Genomic DNA, 20,812 nt, shown 5'->3' on the forward strand with positions numbered 1-20,812 from the left:
ACTATAGTCTTTGGATTTTGGGGAAAATAGCAAGTCTTTATGAACAAGGGGGCTGGCTAAAGTCCAAGTCAAGACAAATTTTATTGATGTTAAAGACCAAGTCAAGTATCAAGTTACAGCTGTGAAAGTCCAAGTCAAGTCCAAAGTCATCAAATTCCTGACTCGAGTCCAAATCATGTGACTTGGACACACGTGAATTTAGTTGATTTTCAGCATCAACTAAATTAAAATAAATTGAAATTCACTGTTTAATTTAAAAACACTGAACTTGAACTGTTAAAAACGTGTATATATATATATATATATATATATATATAAAAAAGTTAAGATTGGAACAACATATCACAACTTAGGACAAGTGTGCAGGAAATTTAGTCATTTAACATTTATAAGACCGGTCTAAAAAACGCTTAATCAAAAATAAAAAAGGGAAGAACCTGAACTTTTAGCTTAAGTGTCTGTAAACAAGGCAGGTGTGGAGATTTAAAGGAATTCATTCTCAATTCACATTTACTGTTTTTTAAGAAAAGTCTGGGAAATGGGGCTGCTACATTTATGTGGAAGCCATCAATAAAAGTCCTTCTGTTTACCTTGTCCATTTTTTCAGTTAGTAATCGCCTTAAAGCCTCCAGTGTAAACACAGTTGTCCACTGCAGTCAGGTCTAATTAATCATGTCTGAACACTGCCTTGGAAACAACTTTGTCTTTGGAACAATAGCACCAAGGTGTTCCAATTCGCAAAAAAAGTATGCCACACGTGAACTTTTTCCCTTCTCATCCCTTCGTTCTGAAGTTTAATCCGTTCTTCCCCATCTACTCCTCGTCTTTTCCATCTCATTTTTATGAAGATGGACTGTTTGCCCTTGGCACACCACTTGGTAGTCTGTATGGAAAGCCAGACGGGAAGTAGAAACATTGAGAGTTAGGGAGGGAAAGAAAAAAATCTTAAATTCCTTTCTGTGTTCATAGATGTGTCCCTGTAAGGCACTGATGTTATTAAAGAATATATTGATAGTATGAATAAAAACTATTAGAGCAAACAGTTTTTACAAACACCTGAAGAAGGCACAGAAAAAAAAGGTACAACAGAGCAATACATGGAGCAAAAAGAAGTCAAGAAGATATCAAAAGGTAAAAAAAAACAGGACGATATCACATATGAGCAATAGATCACATTTACCGTTTACGCAATTAACAGTTCATAGTTCTTGCAGGCTCTGAAGCGCAGAATAGCAGCCTTGCAACAGTTTATAAAAGTGAAGTGTTTACGCAATCAGCGTAAAATTGTTGTTTCTGTCACAAAGAAAAGTGGCTTTGCAGTGTTATGTGTACACGTTACTAACGTAAAGCGTTGCATCATGATACTAACATATCGGTGCAAAGCCGGTATAAAAAGACGTCAGAAGAAGCTGATTACCGTTGTTCGATTAAAGGGTCGAAGAGTTAAATTATTTCTAAGAGTGTGCGTTATTAAGGGGTCACTTGCGACTTCCTTATCTCTTCCCATCAATCCCCTTTAATTTTGAAGCTACTTATCAGACCTGAACTGTCTGAGGTGTTCTACAGTTTTTTTTTTCAACACTTTTTGTAGATCTGCCGAAAAATTCTGCAAGTGAACATGTGCTATTGAGTTCACTAGAGCTAGTGTCGAGTTTGGGGGATGTTTGTTGAGTCCGGATTACCTGAAAATCCCTCTCCTCCAGGATCTCTTTCCTCCACTTCACCAGGAAGGCAGCACACACGTACAGGTGGAAGTGGGAAAAGCCCTCTGGTTCCGCCTGGCAAAGAACGAAGAAACAAAGTTTTACATTTCAGAGCCTTGAAACTAAAAAAAGCTGCCATCAAAGCTTTGCTTGGCTGTGTAAATGAAAGCTTGAAGGTCTCCAGCTGTGGAGGTTTTCATGTCTTTGGAAAAAAAAAAAACAGGTCAAGGTGCAATATAAAAATTGAACGAGACTCTACCTACAGACATGTATATCAAAAGCAAAAGTCAGGGCTCCAGTATGATTATGGTTCACTTACTTTAGTCTCCATTTGGCTCTATTGACTTGAACTTTGAAACTCCTTTCGTCCCTTCTTTTGTTTAGTGTTTTTAAAGATGCCGTTACCAGGTTTACATAAACTGCTAACTTCATAGTGATATCATTGTGTCAGTGTATGTGTGCATTGGTGACTGAGACTGTGAAGCGTTTTGGGCCTTTAAGTAAGGTAGAAACGTGCTACACAAGTATAGGCCATTTATCATTTACAAGCTGTTTAAAAGAATAAATAGGTGAAGATAACAGAAGACCAAAATATTCAAATGGTCAATATTCAACAGCAGTACTATTATGTTTTTATTAAAGAGTTTTATAAAAAAATCTCGTCTCACAGCGAAAAGGTCACTGGTTCGAATTCCAACTGGGTTCTTTTATTGTGGATTTTGAATTTTTTTTTTGTGTATGTGTGAGTTTTCTCCAGGAAATCCTGTTTCCTCTTACAAAAATCATCCTTCTTGGGTTAATTTATAATTATAATTTGGCTTTAGGTGTGAATGGTTGCGTGACCCTGTGCGGAGCAGCGACCTATCCAGGGTGTAACCCGCCTTCACCCAACAGTAGCTGGGATAGGCTTCAGGAACCCAGTGACCCCAAAAGTGGGATTCAGCTGGTTTGGAAAATGGATTGATGTTTATCTGAACATATAGTATGACCAAAGCACTAAAGCATCTTGTGCTGTATAAGCCATCTTTACATCCAACTGCCAAATTAACCCACAGAGCTGTAAAAAAGTACAGAGGTGTCAATGCTAAATGCTAACACCTTTTATTTTTAAATAACTTTGTTTACACAGCGCCACACCTCATATGACATTCAGAAAGGCCTAGATCCCATTTTAAACAGGTTTATATGATGAAATTAGCAAAAAACACAACTAAACACCAAACGCAATCTTCTGTTGGAGCCATGAAATGTGCATTTGCTGAGTGACAAAGAAAAAGGAGATGAATCGTTTGCGGCACCTTTTATTTCAGCCCCTTGCCACATTTCCCGGAATCTTTCTTATGACTGTGCAATGAGCGGGGGAATTAGGGAGGGTAAAAAAAAAGACAAAGGATGAGATGTTCTCTCTTTTATTAATTTCATGCTGGAGTCCAATAAGAGAGGAGATAATTACAGTTCTGATGAATAAAAGTCACTTATGAGTGTGCCCATTTGAGGGCAAGAAATATCCAAGTATGTGATTCTTCAAAATGCTTCCTCACATGTATGCAGCTGTATAAATATATTTGTAGCTATGCTTAAAAATACAAATTGGAGTGCTTTAAAATTATAAAGCAACAATTGAAGATAAGCACAAAAAACAAGTTAAAAAGGTATTTTCAAAAATACCCTTACATTCCCGGAGACCGTCAGGGAAAATGCTGATGAGGAGCTTTCCACCTGTTTCCCATAAAATTATCTATAAATTCTTTTAAAGAATATTATGTTCTTGTGATTTTGATCAATCTGTTTTGCATTACCATTGTAAAGAAATGCTCCAAATTTGCTGATCTTTATAAACCCATCTTTATCTAGGCAACATAATAACTTTGTAATATATGGCAAAATAAAAAATATCCAAAAAACAGATCAGAGCTGAGGAAACAACAATTCGCTTTCCACTTGATTCGGTTTAAATCTTTCTTTTTGGGTCACAGTTTTGTTTTGGTTAGATGTGTGTATTACAAAACAACAACAAAAAACTAAAAATTCAGAAACAAATCCTTTTTTTTTTAAGTTTCTTTAATAAGCAAGTAACAATGAAGAAAAATCTTTCTGTTGGCTCATACAAAGTCTGGTGTAATGTTACAAGACAATGAATACTAAATCCTTCCAAAATGTAGTCCACCGTGTATTTGACACTTTCATTATAAACATAGGGAAATGCAGTAGAGATGCAACGATTCATTTTCCCAACAATGCGGTCGGTTCAATGGTGTCTCATACGGTTCGGTTTTCAATCAAGAATTGTGGCATCCCCAGTCATAGAGAGTTCATATCATTCAACACCTATTTGTTTAGATACAGGAATTGGTGGTGTGGAAAATCCGGTACTTCAATCCACCAAGGGGCAATAAATCTCAAGCAAAGGGAGGTAATTTCTTCTTTAAGTTAACACAGTGTGATGGCACAGTCTAAATCCAAATAAAAACTCTTTATGGAGACCAATAATCCGTTAATAGGCAATTAACCGTTTTAACTAGGCAGACTTTTTTTGTGATAAAAGTAGGGTTTTTATATCTCATTACATATAAATGATTAGAGCATTAACATTAAGAGTTAACTTTTAATGCAGTGGTCTAATTACAGATAGGGGTCTGTAAACGGATAACCAGCTCACTCTAATGTCATTTGGAAATTTGGAAAGAGTTGTTTAACTGTTGTTTTTTTTCCCCCCTATGTGTGTGCAAATGTGTGTGTTGGCTGACAGAAACAATTACAGGAAAACAGCCATTCCCGTAAATATGGTGACAGAAAGCTAAAGTCAAAGGAAGATTACATCTGATGGCTTCTTTGAAAGTAATGTTGATGTTTGAGAGATGACTGCTGGCAAAAAGAGGACATAATGAAAAAACATGAATGTAAAAAATAGAAATGTGCAGAGGTCAAACAAAAGGGAATCTGTGACAGATAGTTTGGAGGGGGAAAAAGAAACGCAAGTTTGTTCAAGTGAGCCCATGTAACCTTATCTGCTCCAACAGACAGTTTTAATAATATTATGGATCAAAACACATTGCTTTCCTATGTTCTTGAGATTGACAACAATCTTGGATTTTTTCTTTTTTTCCAGTCTTATGACTTGTCAGGATTTAGAAAAGATAAACTCCTGACTGACATCTCTCAAAGCCTTTCATGTCAAGGTTGCCTTGCAGTGCAAACAACAAGAAACTTGGAGGTTTGAGAATTATATTTAAGGATGTTTACCACTAAAAACAAGATGAATTTGAGAGACTGCTCCATAAACAACCCTTTAATTAGCAGCCATGGTGCCTTTTCCTGGTTGGGTTTGCTGCTGCAAAATACATAAAGGAAGACGAGTTTGTTTTGTAAATCCTGAAATTATTATCTGTCTGGCACATATATGTACAGGAGTAGAGAGGAAAATGCTCTCAGAAAGCAATGTTTCATCAATTATTGTGTAGCTGTGTTTTTTTGTGTTAATGGTGTGTGTCAGTGGGAAAAAAATAACACCAAATACACTTTAAATGTAACTACCTTTTCAATATTGATCTGCAGAGACTGACCAAAACTAAAATATTGTAATGTGATATTAAAAAATGAAAGATCTAAAGCTAAAAACACACGATGAGTGTTCAGGAATGCGCTTAGGCCCGGTGTAAATGTAACATAAGGCAAAGCCAAGCATGAGGAAGACCTACAAATGGTCCTCTTAGAACTTATGTCATTTATAAGACGCACACAATTACAAGGCGCGTTAAGCGAGACAAAAGAGTTTGAGATAACTCAGTCAGTCTTTCTTGACTGTGTTCACAGTAACTGTAGAACGTGTTTACAACGTGCTACACATTAGACACATTGAAGCGTTAGGATATTCACAATACCTGTAACTCCCAACCGTGTTTGTAACACACAAAAAACACATATGTACCGCTAAAACAAACATTACAGTGACTACACCAACTTAATAGCTTGTTGGTAACATGCAAAAAAAAAAAACATTTTCACAATAACACCCAATTTTGTTTGGAATTTGCGTAAAAATAAAAAAAAGGCTAACATTTTTTCAGAGCGCCGTGTACATCTCAAAACTACAGCCACAAGGGGGCCCAAGACTGGATAAATACAGAGGGTTGAGTCAGGAAAGGCATCTGACATAAACCATTGCCAAAGCAAATACGCAAATCTGTGAGGTTTCTGTTGTTTAGTTTGTTTTTTATGCTGTTTTGGTCATGTTCTGAGTTGCCCCGTCTGTCACACCAGATTCAGGTAGTTCATCCACAGCTGGTCTTCATTTAGTTAATTAGCCTCAGTGTATAAAGGTGTCTGGTTTTTAGTTCCTCAGTGTCAGGTCATCTACTCTGCCACCTTTTTGTTGCTCCCATGGTTTTGTCATGGTAAATGGTAAATGGCGTATACTTATATAGCGCTTTTCTACCTACAAGGCCCGAAGCGCTTTACAGTCACAGACCCATTCACCCACTCACACGTTCACACACTGGTGGCGGCTCCGCTGCTGAACACAGGCACCCGCCTACCACCCAGGTGGGGTTCAGTGTCTTGCCCAAGGACGCATTGACTCATGGGCGTGCAAGGCGGGAATCGAACCTGCAATCTTACGATCATGGGTCGACCGCCTTACTGCTACACCACGGCCGCCCCACAATGTTTCAGTTTGTTTCTTAAATGTTTTATTTTCTGTCACCATGCCTGGTCTCTTCCATTTTAGGACCTCCACCACCAGCTCAAGGTTGGATCACACTAGGGATCAGCTCTGAGCTTCTTCCTGTTTGCAATAGTGATGGACAGACTGATAGATGAGGTTAAACAGAAATCACTAAGGACTATAATGTTTGAAAACAATATTGGGATTTGTAGCGAGAGCACAGGACAGGTGGAGGAGAAGTCAGAGAGGTGGATGTTTGCCCTAAAAAAAGGAGAGAAACGAAGGCTAGCCACAGTAAGATGGAGTACATGTGTGTGAATGAAAGGGACCCAAGTAGAAGAGTGAGGTAACAGGGAGAAGTGATAAAGACAAAGGAGGATTTGAAGGATCTAGGGTCAACAGTGCTGAGTAATGGAGAGTGTGAAAAAGTGAGTGCAGGTACATTGGAGTGAATGGAGAAAAGTATCAGGTGTGATGTGTGATAGAAGTGTTTCAGCTCAAAAGAAAGCAAAGGTGAGAGCAGCCATGTTGTTAGGCCTAGAGGCACTGAGGAAAAGACAGAAAGCAGATCTGGAGGTAGCAGAGATGAAGATGCTGAGGTTCTCTCCGGGAGTGACCAGGATGGATAGAATCAGGAATGAGTAAATGTTAGTGCAGGGGTCCCCAAACCCCCCCGCTACCAGTCCCTGGGCCACATGGTACTGGGCCACCGACAGAAAAATAACCTACGTTAACTTAAATTATTTCAGATTTTTTTATTTTTCGATACTGAAGGTACTTTTATTTTGGAAAACTAAAGAATTCCATTCACCTCATTTGTCTGTCTGTATGTGTCACATGACTTGAAGCAGCCGCTCAGACCACTAAGTTAGTAGGCCAAAGCTCAAAAGCAAATACAAACCAAACAATAAAATGTATTTGAAAAGTTAAAAAATAAAACATTAGAGGATGCAAGATCTACTTTCAACTACACTCATTCATTTTTTTCGTTTCTGCTGCCTTGTTTAGGAGCATTTGCTCTAGTTTAGCTGCTTGCCGTGGCATGAGAGTAAATGATAAATGAAGGGTCAGTGAAACACATACAACACGGACGAGTAGGTATATGAGTGGCACTAAAAAAAGACTATTTATCAGTGCCCGGAGATCTTAAAAGTTTAACTTTCTTTGGTTTGAAGTGAACCTCCATCTATTTCCATTGCCATTTGTCCTCCGCTCTCTTGATCCATCACCTCTTTTACTCTCATTAAACAAAAATCTGCCACTGGCTTCCCTGTTTGTTCCTCGTTAATATAACTGAAAAATATTCCACAGAGTAGGGAGGAATTCCACTGTATTAAAAATCTTGGTGTATAGATAACTCCACCATTAACTTGGGATCTGTCCTGTCTACAGGTAGCCTGTTTGCCTATCAACACCCTGTTTACTATGTTTTAGTGCAGCTCAATCACTTGTTTGACCAAGAATTTTAAATGAAGATTCTGAGAAGCTGCTCAATCTACCATGATGTCAGAAGATAGAGGAACAGAAACCATGTTTCATATAGATTTACAAAAGTCCTGACATTTAACGGCTCCTCTCAGTGCTTTGTCCTTCTTGTGGATAACGCTGGTGGTCACACATTTGACTTGCTCCGCTATGGCGTCCGCATCGAATTTTTCCTTCCCAACACCACCTCCAAGTTCTCCAAGTTTGATGACGGGCCGGGCCAAGCGCAGGGGTTTGGGGTAGTGGGACAGAGAAGCAGAGATCTGTTGCTCTTTCCGAGCTTTTCCACTCAGCTCCTCATGGTGTTTGATCCAACCACGCCCCACAGAGCGGCTGCTTTGGAGCTCCTTCATCTCCAGCGAGCAGCACACAGTGTCTAGGATTACGCAGAGTTTTGAAATTTGGCTGCCAGCACCTGCTGGCCAGACGAGGCACTAATAGACGTCTTTCTTCAAGGCCAATCCAGAATACTCAAGGACGAGCTAGCTGCAAGGGAGGTTTCCGGATGAGCTGGAGAAGCTGACCGATCTGGCCGCCCGCATCAATCGGAGGATGAGAGCGAGTAGAACATCACTCTACAGACTTCTCTCCATTGTTCTTGTGTGTTCTCCGTCGGTGCAATCTGACTCTCAAGCCCCATCTCTGGATTCTACTTCTTCCTCCAAACTCATGCTGCAGGGATTAGGACGTCTCTTCTCTGCTGAATGCCGGAAGCGCATGGGAGCGGAGCTGTGTTCGTTCTGCCTCCTTTCTTTGTTTGATTACGTATTTTGTAAAATAAATCTTTGGACCTTGCTACTGTAAGTGTTTGTGGTTCGATCCTGCATTTGGGTTTCCTCTTTCTTGCCCGACTGTGACAAAGGCAAAAAAAAAAAGAAGTTTTTTTTTATGTAATATTCAAGTTAAAGCCAGGAAAGTGTAAACTGGCAAAAAAATTAAAAATAAATAAATAAACTTTACTCTACTGAACAAAAACTGGAGCTTTTAATGCTAAGATATTTAAATAAAAATCTTATGACTAAAACATGGAGTAGTTCTAGCCCCCATGATAACAAATATTTATTCTGTCATGCTGAAAGATAAACTGAAATGCAAATAATTTAGCAAATGTTATTATAAAATGCAAATAGCTGGCCTGGAACCTCAACATGCCCCCACCTCTCTGCTCTCCATTAGCACTTGTTTTCTGCTCCAGCCGCTCATCCACCACTGCAGCTCCAGGCCTTCTTCAAATCATCATTTGTAAACCGTAGGTGACTGTCAAACTTCTCCTCCACTGTTGAGCTCAGTTTCCCCCTCTTTTGTCACAGCAGCCATATTGGTTGAGACTGGGTAAAGGAGGTGTGCCCGGGCAAAAGGTGATACGGGAAGGGGGAATGTGCATTAGGGGGTAGGCAAAGGAGAAGGAAGAGGACACGCATGGTGCCCTGAAACTATGGAAGCGATTCTGTAGCATAAATAAAAAGCAAAGTCAAAACCAGAAATGCTTTTTCATTTTCAAAATGAAAAAGCATTTTTTGACTCAAAAATATAATGAAAAAGCAATCCACCAAAATGCTTTTTCATTTCCTTCCTCAACACAGCTTATTCTGTCACTTAATTAAAATTAAAATGAAAATGGTATTTGACATTTTATTTTCAAGACGTTCTCTGGTAAATGTGTAGCATAATTCATTTAAAATGTCTGATTTGACAATTAAAATGGATTAATAAAAATGCTTTTTAATTTTCAAAATGAAGCTGCATTGTTTGACTCAAAATTAAAAAGAAAAAGCAATACTTCAAAATGCTTTTTCATTTTATACCTCAACACAGCTTTTTCTGTCACTTAATTAAAAGGATAAATTAATTAGTGACAGCTATCTTATTGCAAACAAGTTGGTGCAAACATACAAACCATTTTCGGATGGTGAACTTAAAAAAAAAAATGCTGAGGGCTGCAGAAGACCTGTGCCCCAAAAGGCAGTCAACCTTTGCACCTTTGCAAAAGTCAAAAGTTGCACCTTTGTAAGTCTGTCAAGGATCACGATTGCAGATACAACAAAAAATTCCAGTCATTTATTGCATTTTCGGTCTATTGATGAAAGCTCCGACAGCACAGATTTTGCACAACTATCCATATTTATTAGAGGTGTTGAAGAGATGTCACAGCAGAGTTTCTTGAGTTGGTTCCTATGATGGACACAAAAACAGCTGATGACATAGTCAGCTCTCTAGTTACTGCACTGGACAATGTTGGATTGAACTGGTCATGTGATGTCAGTCTGGTCACTGATGGCGCCCCATCAAAGGTCAGGACGAAGGACGGTGTTGCCACAAAATTCAGGCAGCCAACAAGGAAAAGATTCTTGGAGATTTCATTGTGTTTTGCACACTTGAATGACAGTGAAATGTGTTGCTGCACAGGATCTGAATCCTGATGTTGATGGCAGGGTGAAGTTTCAGGAGAGAATGAGAGGTTAACTCCAAATTCTGATGTTCACAAATGTTTGCAAGTTTAATTTAGTTTAATTTTTCATTGATTTGCACATTTACATTTTAGGCAAGGTGTTTCATTGTTTTCCCTACTTGACCTTTTGACTTCTTGACTTTAATACATTCTCCAGTGTCAGATGTAAAGAATTCAGTGTTTAATATTGAATAAAACATTTTTTTTTTATAAAATGCATTTTATTTGAGATTCATTGGCCTATGTGAATGAATGTGTGATAATAAGTGATTATGCTCCTATGTTGGTTGAGGCATTTTTTCCAACAGGGAAATAAACAAAAACAAAGCTACAGATAACAAGCTGAACATAGGTTACTGGTTCGGCCCACTTGAGATCAGACGAGTTGAATCTGGCCCCCGAGTCAAACTGAGTTTGACACCCCTGGTTTAGACTACTACTGGGAAGCTAACTCAAGAGCCCTTTCACTGTAGCAGTGGGGTTTCCCAGGAAACTCCCACCTACAGGACCTCCCACTCCGGCTAGTAGTTATAAGAAGAATCAGCATTAATTTCTGAAACTAATTGTTTTCTGACACAAAATCCTCCAACAAAGTGACAGAAACTTAGTTCATAGAAATTCCTCTGATTTTCCTCTGAAACCACATTTGTAGCACACAAACACGCTTAACACACTTGAAAACAAATCCAAAATGTTTGCTCTCCCAGTTTCTTAAACGTTTCGCAATTGATCAAATCCGGAATGCCTCTGTGTTACCTTATCTGATCCCAATGGTCGAACAGCCTGGCCAGTATACAGACATGCTCAATAAATGCCAGATACAAATGGATTCAATTCAAAGTTATACGCAGATTACATTTTTCCAAACTTAGACTGACCTGAATGTATGACTCTGTGACCCCCTCATGAAAGATTGCAAATGCATTTTGGCGTTGTCCAGCTTTTTGGCTCCAAATACTTAATTGGTTTACAATTCAATTTGGGAAGAATGTGCCCCTGGAGAGTACACTGGCAGTACTTGGATCACCTTCTTCTTTAAAATAGTTTTCTTTTCCCCAGTAAAAACTACTCAAAAAAGGGTTTATCCAGCTGCAAAGAAACTCATCCTGTTACAATGGAAGTCTTACTCTGCCCCATGTGTTAAGAGGCGGTTGAATGAAACGGTGTTTGTGGCTAAAGTAGAGCAAATAAGATTTGATAGGAAAAATAATCCAGCACTGGTTAGTAAGATTTGGCCATTCTTAAAGGTTTTACAAGATAAATGATATAAATGATACCTTGATTTATATATTCTTCCCTATTGCATGCCCCTTTTTCAACTTTCCTTACTTTTGTTTGCACTTTCCTCCTTTCCTAATTTTTGATGAAGTTGTTCAAATATGCTGACAAAAATGTTGTTTTAGCATGGGAATTTTGCACCAGATATTGTGTACACTTAAAAAATAAATTTAAAATTTAAAAGAAAAAAGCCAGACTAAAAACCCTAAACAAATGTTACTACTCAAACTCAATTAGAAATAAGGGTATTTACAATAACAAAAAACCTTGCTTGGAACTAAAAAGAAAACCCCAACAGGCAGACATTTTGAAGGAGCACCATGAACCTCTCAAAATTGCTTTACCATTGGTAAGCGCAACAATAATTAATCCATGTAAAGCGTGTACTGGATTGCAAGGTTCACTGTTGTTGTTTTTTTTAGATTAAGACTTTTAAGTGCACCTTTTAGTGCGGAAGATAGGGTACTCAGAAATGCAATTTTAAGCTTAATTTTCTTGTTTTCCATCTTAGAGAAACACCACAAGAACAATTTTCATCAGAGTGAGTCCTTAAAGGATTTAAATTAAAGTGTAAAACTTTTAAAAAAGAGAAAAGCTTTGATGACAAAGTCATGATGCAACGCATTACAGAAAAAAGCTGGTCAAGTTTTTCAGATTAACTGTGCACAGAGTCAGAATTGAACCATTGTTCAGGTCTCTTGCTTTAGGCAACATTATAACTACTGAGCACCAAAGGTAACCAGAGGCGGAAAAAAGGCAACAAACAAAAAAAGAGGCAATGCTGTGGATTAGGTCCATTCCAGTTTACTGCTGTCTCTGGTAAACCTTTGTATTTTCATGAATCCAAAGAGGGAAAAATGTTTTGAATAAATGCACAAATATGATTTACAGGGAATTCTGTAAATGTCATTTCTGCCTGAGTGGATTATTGTTTGTGACATGCAGAATGCCTGAACAGGGATTGTGAGATTGTATCAGGAGAAAAAATAGAAATGCCTAAAGCTCAATGGTACTGTGGGCTGCCGTGGTGCAGCGGTAGAACGGCCAACCACTGCCCCTGTAGGGGGGCCCTCTCTGTGCCTGGCTGGTGGGGTGGGCGGTCCCCTCCTCCTCCCCTCCCGGGCTGCCTGGGTCCGGATGCTGGGGGGGCTTCTGGCCTGGGGGGCTCTCCTCCCCTCTCCTGGTCTGGCTGGTCTGGCTGGGTAGGATCTGGCTCCCTTTATGAACACACGGTTCACGTCGGCAGCATGCATGTATCTCCACCCCCACGTGCACACTCCACACTGCTCCCTGTCTGCTTCATCCCTCCTCCTTACCTACAGTGTATTGATGGACAGTTTTTTTTTCTCGCTCATCTTAGTGTCAGATTTTCACCTTTGATGTAACATTCGTCTTTCCAGCAGATCTGGTATAATTGTTACAGCTTAAATTAATAACTTAGTCAAATCAGTGCTTGTATCCCCCACCTTTTCACCTTTCTTCCTTTTACTCTCTTCCACCCTCCCCTCACATTCTTCCCCTCTCCCTCCCCACACACACTAAATGTAACAAATAAATAAAAAATAATACGACAAAAAGGGGTTTATACAAATCTACACTCTAGTTTCTTGAAGCTATATAACCTCTTTTTGTGATAGTAAAACCTGTCCAACACAAAAAGCCTTCAGCTCTAATCTGTTTGCTCAGCTGTTGGACAGAACAAGTTTAAGAAAAAAAAAAAAAAAAAAAAAAAAAAAAAAAAAAAGAACGGCCAACCACTGATTGAAAGATTGCAGGTTTGATTCTTGCCCTTGGCTTGTGTCGAAGTGTCCTTGGGCAAGACATATGTCAGTATGAAATGTGAAAAAGTTTCAAAATGAATCCCATGGCTGATTACCACTCAATTTACTGGGGTGAAAAAATGTATATTAATAATAAGCAAACTAACAAAAAAGTAAAAACATTACATTCTACATGCAATCAAAGCACCATCACAGTATTAATTCACTCAGGGCCTGTCTCATATTGTAACAAAAGATGACTAATCCAAAATACGCTTCCTTGGGATATCCCAGACATGTGTGATTTGTCAGAGGATTATGGAATATTTTCTTGAGTATGTGGTTGTGGCAAAATTTTTCCTAAAAACACGCAGGTAAGAATATAAAAATTGCACAAATACTGTGATCCTTGCAGCGAAACATACAGTTTTTCATGGAATATAAAAAGGTTTTATACAAATATACACTTTGTGTGTCCGAAGCTACAATGGGGCAAAAAATTATTTAGTCAGCTACCAATTGGGCTAGTTCTCTCACGTAAAAGGATAGGAGGAATGTAATTTTCATCATGAGTGTACCTCAATTATGAGAGCCAAAATGAGAAGAAGACATAAAATCCCATTGTTTGATTTTTAAAGAATTTATTTGCTAACTATGGTGGAAATAAGTGTTTGGTCACCTACAAAAAAGCAAGATTTCTGGCTAACAGACCTGTAGCTTCTTCAGTTAGAGGATCTGTTGTCCTCCAATCATTATTTTGTAGCAGCTTCACCATTCTTGCATCCATTGAACTTGTGAGTTTTTAGAGTTTCTGCTTGCAATATTTTGCTTGAGGATACTCAAAAGGTTCTCAGTGGTGTTGACGTCAGGGGCTCTCTCCCCACGATTCCGGCCAAAAACATGACTCCACCGCCTCTATGCTGACGTCTCAGCCTTGTTAGAACATAGTTGCCATCCACAAACCACCCATTACTCCATCCATCTGGATCATCCAGGGTTGCACCACACTCATCATTGAACAGGACTGTTTGAAAATGAATCTTCATGTTTGTCTGGGCCCACTGCAGCCGTTTCTGCTTGTGAGTGTTGCTTAGGGGAGGCCGAATAGAGGATTTATGTACAACAGCAAGTCTCTGGAGGATCCTACATCTTGATCTTTGCCGGCTTTTTTTTTAGCAATGGTTTTCCATAACTTTTCCATAACCTGTCACTCAGTTTCCAAAACTAAAAATAAACACATTTCATCCAGACTATTGTAGTCTGTGCCGATAAATCAAAGCATGACACATATTGGTGCATCCAAGTTTGTCCGCCTTGCTGTTAAAATTGTAGCCACCGTATGATATGCTAAAAGTGCTTTGGGTTTTGGATTATCTTAAGAGGTTTCAGGTGTGTATTGGGCCTAATCCGAACTCTTCTATCACCCCTACGGCTTCTCCTAACCCCTACATTTAGCCCTCCAAACGGAGACTTATAGAAAAATAGTATCTTCTAATTCGGATGTTAATCCCCCTCGATGACGTTATCAATAGTCGCAGGTCATCCACGTTGGCGAGTAGCTGTCAACGTTTGGAAAATGCATAACAACATCGGTTTTACAAAAAGTCTTTTCTTACACTTACAGGTAAACGTTTGTGCTTCAGAGCACAAGCAATGCATGTTAAATGCAAGTGCCAGGATCTCCATACAAACTATGCTCTGATTGTCTTAACATCTATCAGTCAGGCTGCACGCAAGGAACATGTAATTATTACATAAACCCCACTTCCTTCTGCAGTGTGCAGGATTTGGGGAAGGTCCAAGAAAAAATGAACATTCTGCACGACACACCTGTGTCTACGTCACCCTAACTTTACCTATGTGTGCAATTTTTCCTTAAGCATGGCCGAAGGAAAAATGTGCATGAACACTTTCCCCTATAAGGGCTACGACCTCGATATTTTGTGTAGCCCCCCAAGGGTGCCCAGTACAAGTTTCCCCTCTATATAGCCGTAAAGGCAGTTGTGACTAAGGCTTCAGCCAACACCTAAAGAAGACGTTCCAATCAGACGGTAGGCGGTCCATCACCCCAAACAGTAACAGACAGGAAAAACAGGGATCAAAAAGGATAGCCTTCTATCAAAAAGCCTACAACTCCTTTGAACTAAAATAAAAAATGTACGCTGGTGCTAAAGGACAACAGTTTAAGATAACATACCAGTTAAAGAAAAAAACATGATGGACCCAGCTTGAAAAAAAGAAACAAAGCTTCAAAGAAGCCTATGTTTCAATGAAAGGCTTGGCTTTTCCACTAGGAATCTGTACATTTAATCACAACACATGTCCAATTACAAATATGGTCACTAACAATAGTGAACAGCCCCCCGGTTGCTAAATAGAAGTGACCACATCAAAGAAAAATCATGTTTCAGAACGTCGAATTGTCACAGCATTCTTTTAACAGCCGTGCTAATGCTGCCACAGTCAGCGTCTTGCTAATTTCATGCTCCACGCAACAGGGATCAAATTCAGTCTCTGTCTGTCTATTTCTTTTTTTTTTTGCTCTAAATTCTTCTTTCCTTCATTTTTTGCCTGCCTTTCCTTTTTTTAACAAGCTGTCAGGGAGTTAAGAAGGAAAGGAGGAAGGGAAAATAAATAAAATACAAAATTCGAGAGCAAAAAATGGAATAAAGGATGTGGAGGAAAGTCTGTGCACAGAGATGACGGCACACAGGATGAAGGGTTGTTCTGTGTTGGATCAGACTTCCGAGCAGATGGCCACACTGCAGAGGGAAAACCACCACAAAGCCTTTACAACACTCAGGTTAAAGCCTCCCCTGGAAGACACACACCACAGAAACCCTCAGAAGGGCGTCCAAACTAAGCGCTAAAGGCCACAGTCCTTTCCTTTTGAATCGGTATCCTAATATCTGTGTGCTGAATTAATAAAGTGCCATGGATCCCAAAACTAATCTTATAAACAAGGCGCATCGTGGCCTCTAATGTCAGTAAAACATGTTGAACACAGAGAAACAGATGGGAGAGCTAAAAAGCTTCATCTCAACAGTGTAAATCACCTGGTTCTGTGCTGTAGACAAGGAAGGGACTCTGAGATGAGAAGAGGGGACATATGGGGCCTGTGGAAGAATGCTCGCATGGCGAAGCAACACAAGGGCAGAGCTGCTTTGCTGTCAGCTCTGTTAAAAGTTTCATGAGTGGAAATGGCCCAATTCCCCCACCAGGTTAGGAGTGGAGGTGAAGGACTGTGAAAGAGGCTGCCAAAAAAAAAAGGCGGCTTGTGAGTGTGTGTGTGTGTGTGTGTGTGTGTGTTGAGGCTACAATCCAAACAACATTGTAGAGCATCAAATATTTAGCGGATGGATTACAAGTACAAAGTGTATTCGCAATGCTGTCAAGTCCCGACAAAAGAACGACACTTCTCAATTATTCATTCAAAGTTCCTGTTTATGTCTTTGAGGTGGACTCTGGTCTACCTTACACCCTGCAGTGAAGGCAGTTTTTGGATTTTCAACCACAGATCATCCCTTTTAAACTAGCTCGTCTTCTAATTAGTCAGCTATTTGAAAGGCAACCAGTTCAAGCCGAATTGGATTCAATTGTCCGGATACTAATTGGTTTCAGTTAAGATATTTTAGAAACTCTCACAGGAAATATTTTTAAAAGCAGAGGTGCTTAATTTGTTCCAAGTTCAGGATTTTTTTATTTCAAATTAAATCAATCCTTTTCAGGCAAGACATCACTGAAATTTTCCAGGGGTTTTTCAGTCCGATCTACAAGGTAATGCAAACGTGTGATTTATTGATAGATGCCATAACACATTTTCTCTTCTGTCCATAATAGAATCACTTTTACTTGTTTATAAGTTGTTGTTTAACTAGTGTGTTACACAACTTATTTGCAATGTGCATCATTACAACCGTTAATAGTAGTTTTAAAAGAGAAAATAAGGAAAAAAGGAACTGGAGGGACAACCCAACAAATTTCCCAATTTTTGCCTATTGACAGCCATTTTTATTGTATTCACGGCTTGGGAGAGTCCCAATATGTACCTAAAAAGTTTTAAAAATGATCCATTTGTAATGTTCATGTTGGAACTAAATGCTATTGATAAATCTTATTGAGTTTTTCAATACATGCAGTGACTCAGCAGCTTTTTTGACTAAAATACACATTTCCTTTGAGGATTGGATAAAAACACTAGGAATCTTGGGGCTCTAATTTATCTGTCTTTTAACACACGAAAAAAATAATGGCAAAGTTTTATTTTTAATGTTTTACCTGCATTTACAGTTTGTTTCTTTGAAAAGGTTTGTCTTTAAGCTATAGATTTGAAACTTTTTTGCCATCTTGATTTTTTTTAACTCCTCTAAAAGTTGTTCTTAAGTTGTTATCTATCAATTTACAACTTATTTTTATTTGTAAATCCTTCCAGGTAGTACTTGCACAGAATGGGTCCTTACTTACTTACTACATGCAATGCTGCATGCACTGAGTGTGCATGTGATACGCAAGTGCCATTGCGATGCCAATAGGATGCCCGCACAAATTACACTTTGTCTAATCTCCTCTTTTCTAACAGTCAGGATGCACACAAGGAGAGCTCACGTTTCACCTGAACAGCTCTTACAGGCCCCCTTCGCAGTGCACAAGATTTGAGGGGTTAAAAAGGAAAAGGAAAAGCCCGTTCAACACACCTGGGTCTCACCTTCTTCCCCCTTACTTACCCTTTTGTGTTGTATGTGTTCACTCCAATCTGTTGCGCCCGGTAGAAAAAAATGTGCCTAAAAATGTTCACCTTACAGGCTCACCAGATTGTCTGCAATCTAAAAATTTTCATTAGGCCACCGGCATGCCCTGTACAGATTTGCCCGAAAAGCCTGTTTCCACCCTTAAGGGAAGTTGGGACTAAGGTACACTCTGAAAGAGTATTTGGGTTGTAGTTGGAAAGATGCACTTTTTTACATTATTCTAACTTAATTATTTAGTTTGGTCAAAATACATCTTTTTTTTAGTTCATTCAAATTAAAAAACAACACGTAGTTGTCTGACATAGTTATTTTACTTTCAATCAACTTAATTCAATTAAGCTGGTGTAACTTTGGTGTAACGCTGTCAATGTGTCATGACGTCATAACGTAAGGCAGCGCAAGGAATTATGGGATACCATTTTCTTTGCCTACCTGGGCAGATTGGGGTTTAAGTGTGAGTTTTTGTCCATGGGTTTTGTTGTCTATCTGTTTTACTCTGTTTGAACTAGTAATTTAAACTGTTCTGTTTATTTCTTTCTGCACCATAGGTTAGAGTTTGGTAGAGGATGATCACCAACCCCCTTGTGCGGAGAAAATCGTATGTCCCAATATTAAAGACAGAGCTCATGACATGTGAGTTCCTGCCCTGTAATGCGAGACATTGCTGGGTCATTCATGTCTTTGATATGAAAATTACAAGACCCACTGGTTGAAACTTTAGAAAAATGTATCAATTTAAATTTTATAAACAAAATTAAAAACAATTTTTTTTAGTTAGATCAATTTATCAAATTAGGTTGGATAGCCATAAAAATTAAGTTGAATAAACTTAGTTTAATTAGGTGTTACCAATTAAAGTGATTCAATTAAGTTGGATCACCTTTTTTCTTTTTAGAGTGAATGTGATATATATTAAGCTAAAGCTGAAGAGATGCCTTATTTCAATGTAGACAATGAGTCTTGGTAAATCCAAAAATGGACCATTTCAGTACAGATGTATATGTTTGATTATGCCATAGTGAAACAAATGTATCACTATAAATCAGGAATATATCATTTTTTAAGTTAAATTTTTGTTTATGTATTTGACACACATCTCTGCAACTTAAGAGTTCCAGAACTTGAATAATCTTCAGGGGTCTTCATTACGTTTTGCCAACTGAAAAAGTAAACCTGGTGTGTCCATAGAGAGGGACAGAACCTCAACATGCTGAACTTAAAGTAACCTAAAGGTGTTTGTTCCAAGCCAGGCTACTACCTGGCCTTTCCCTGTCACATACGATGTCTATCATGCAGCTGAAAGTTCACAGAGAGTTCATGAAATATAGATGGACTTCATTTACTGTTTCATAATTTGAGTTATGGTTTGATGCTTTTAAAGAAGCTATGAACTGCTAAATATGTGTTTTGGCGTTTTTACCCACTTTTTTATCCACAGGTCACTGAAATCTGCACTTAGCCCCATTTTATATCAATCAAAAGTGGGGAAAAATGTGCAAAGGATAACAGAAATATTACAAATATATTTGGTAAATCTAGTCCTACAAGACAAAAAAGCAAGACTACCTTTTTTTTTTTTAAATCAAAGCGCCCTTTCTGATCAAACAATCTGATGTGTAGACATGTCTTACACTCTCAACCTCTGGATCAACTAGAAAATCAATGGCATGCACTCAGTTCAAGCCCAACATGCACATTCCAACACATGCACACACCCTAAAATCAATAACAAACATTAGGTACTATTGACAATGTCTTCTAAGGTTAACAATCTGACCAAACTGGAGGCTCTGCCTATTAAGCTCTGTGTAAATGCCATAGTGGGATCAAGACTTCCAAACTGGTTTGATTTGTGCAAATATCCTGCTCTCTTTTGACTGTATCGATTTCACTGCAGGTTAAAGCTGTAGCTTCCAGTCAAATTTTTCAATTAAAAAAAAAACAAAGCTAACAGAAATCATGCTTTTCCTTTTGTGCTATCTTAGATGACCCCACCCTTACTTTAACATGCTCTACCTACCATGACAAAGGTGGATAAAGGTGGAAAGATTTCATGTAATCCATGGACACCAGTGAGGATCACAAGTCATTAAAAGAAAAAGGTTCAGAGCACTGTCTAGTGGGTCTAGATGACCCAACTCCCAATGTTAAAGTGCCTAGGATAGCACAAGGGTTAAGCAGAGTAAGTTACTACCCCCTTTTAAAGGGCAGGTTTGTAGAGTACTGATTACATCCTACGGATACTCAGGTCTAAACAATGCCAGTCGCACAAATAAATTCCAAGTACTGCTGTTCATGACATCTTAGTTTATTCTATTATCAGACATGGTTGTGTTTTCTTTGACATACCTTACATGTTTCGATGGACGTCTTCCGTCTCGTGACAAAGACGGAAGACGTCCAGCCATTCACTTTTGTGCCAGATGCCAGCTCAGACGAGAAAATAACAAAAACGTGCTTATATCTATTTGTCTGCAAATGGATGCACCACAATGGAGGGGAGCAGGGAGCATGTGGCCCACCCAGCGTATTTTCTTTTTCGTCCGCTCCTGGTTCAGAATGATTTGAATTAAAAAATGCGTAGAAATGTACTTTTAAGTATAACTTCCCTAATCTATGTCCTTTAGAAAAATGCCACAAGAACAAAACACCAAGAACAAAATTTTCATACCCATTGAGTGTTTAACCTGTATGTTTCTTCACCTCTGGGATTCCAAACATTAAGG

General features: G+C 38.7%; 1 protein-coding gene across 3 annotated transcripts in view; it reads right to left on the reverse strand.

Annotated features, from left to right (window-relative positions):
* Nucleotides 1-1,520: 1,520 nt before the first annotated feature.
* tbc1d22a (TBC1 domain family member 22A) overlaps nucleotides 1,521-20,812 on the reverse strand; it is a 143,123-nt gene continuing 123,831 nt past the window's right edge. For all 3 annotated transcript variants that reach the window (XM_023952363.1, XM_023952361.1, XM_023952362.1), the window contains one exon: nucleotides 1,521-1,778. In XM_023952363.1, the coding sequence (XP_023808131.1) occupies nucleotides 1,536-1,778 (243 nt within the window). In that variant the 3' untranslated portion in view covers nucleotides 1,521-1,535. The remainder of the gene's footprint in view (nucleotides 1,779-20,812) is intronic.

The sequence above is a fragment of the Oryzias latipes genome, chromosome 23, assembly GCF_002234675.1.
Source record: "Oryzias latipes chromosome 23, ASM223467v1".
Taxonomy (NCBI): Eukaryota; Metazoa; Chordata; class Actinopteri; order Beloniformes; family Adrianichthyidae; genus Oryzias; species Oryzias latipes.